General features: G+C 37.1%; 1 protein-coding gene across 1 annotated transcript; it reads right to left on the bottom strand.

The window, feature by feature from the left end:
* Window positions 1-257: 257 nt before the first annotated feature.
* Window positions 258-1,104, bottom strand: LOC105141536 (dirigent protein 22-like). Its single transcript, XM_011048781.1, has one exon. The coding sequence runs from the start codon at window positions 1,044-1,046 to the stop codon at window positions 459-461; it is 588 nt and encodes a 195-aa protein (XP_011047083.1). The 5' UTR covers window positions 1,047-1,104; the 3' UTR covers window positions 258-458.
* Between the last annotated feature and the right edge of the window lie 409 nt (window positions 1,105-1,513).

Raw genomic sequence — 1,513 nt, 5'->3', positions numbered from 1 at the left:
ATTTTCCAGTGTCATCAGTTAGCTCGAATATTCCATCAAAAAGAGGAAGAAAACAACAAAGCTGGCTTGTAATTTTATATTTTAGTCATTGTCACTTGGAAAGAATCTACTTGTAAAGAAAACCACACTGACACAGCTATGTATAAGCTCATAAAATGAACGTCATTGTTGCCTAAATATTCGAGACCCAACGAGTGGGATTTTATGCGTAGAACACCTTGAAAAAAATGAAAGCAGTTTAGACGGGGGACCAAAGGGAAAAGAAGTGTCAGCGGTATGGCAGCTTCATTCTATTTACAGATATCTTGGCCCATCAAGACATGGGCAATTAATTTTTCAACAGCTTAATTTATTAATTAATAAAGCACTGAGCAACCAAGGAGCACGACGTATTCAGCAAATTACAGCAGCGCAGTATTTTTCTTGAAAAAAGAACTAGAAAATCACCCAAGAACAACTCAATAATGGAAGACATAAACGTTATACTCCACAATAGCATCACCAGTTTTGAAGTCAAGGTCATGCGTTTTTGCCTGAGCATAGCCTCTCGCAAACCTGAAAAGCCCACTCCCACCAACAACTGGCATCTCTCTAATGCCAGAAAACACACTGTTTCGCCCCAGAATGCTAAGGGTGCTACCATTATACTTCCCTTCCGTGAAAACAAAGTTTAATGCCATCAAAAAACTAAGTTCACTTTGTGATGCAGATGCATAAATCCCCTGTGCTCTTCCCACAAGCTTGGAGCTGATCTCGGGCTTCACGGTCAAAGGGTCATCCATCATTGTGACCATTCCAAATAATGAGAAAGAGTTCTTAGTCATGGATGCTCGGGCAACTGGAACAGCAGTGGGGTTGCTTCCACTGACTATGTCATGAAAGTAGAAGCGGAGGTGGCTTAGTTTCTCTCGCTTGAGGCCTAGGGTTTTTGGAGATAAGTTTCTTGAGAAACTTTCAGATTTTGCTGCAGTAAGGGTCAAGGAGATGAGAATAACGTTGAAGAGAAAAATGAAGGAACTAGTAGCATTTGCGAAGATTTTGGCCATAGTGAATCAGAACAAATTAATGTTTGGCGGAGAAAGAAAAGTAGGTTACTAAATCGGCGTGGGTGGGACTTATATATATAGCCACTGAGTATGGAGTTTAATTACCAGTAGGTCCTTCTCTTCCAAGAAATCTTGTATTTTAGCCTCTTCTTTGTGATAAAAAATATATATAAAATGCAAGATTTGATATCATGGAGTAGTTCGTGGTGCACGACTAATAGCCACGTGTTCCACAGTTGTATTTTCGGCTTACTCTATAGTAATAAAGTAAATTACGAAAGTTTTTTTTTTTTTTCAATTTACAACAAATTTTTGAAACAGGAAAAAAAAAAAGAAGAAGAAGAAAGAGTCCAGGTGCTAATAATAATTTGCTTGAGACAATTATTAAACTTGAAAATATATGTGATATTTTAAATTTTATTATCAATTAAAATACTAATCTTTTTTTGATCTTATCACATATATGA

The sequence above is a fragment of the Populus euphratica genome, unplaced genomic scaffold (genome assembly GCF_000495115.2).
Source record: "Populus euphratica unplaced genomic scaffold, PopEup_1.0 scaffold124.1, whole genome shotgun sequence".
Lineage (NCBI taxonomy): Eukaryota > Viridiplantae > Streptophyta > Magnoliopsida > Malpighiales > Salicaceae > Populus > Populus euphratica.
This window is presented reverse-complemented; position numbering and strand designations above follow the sequence as displayed.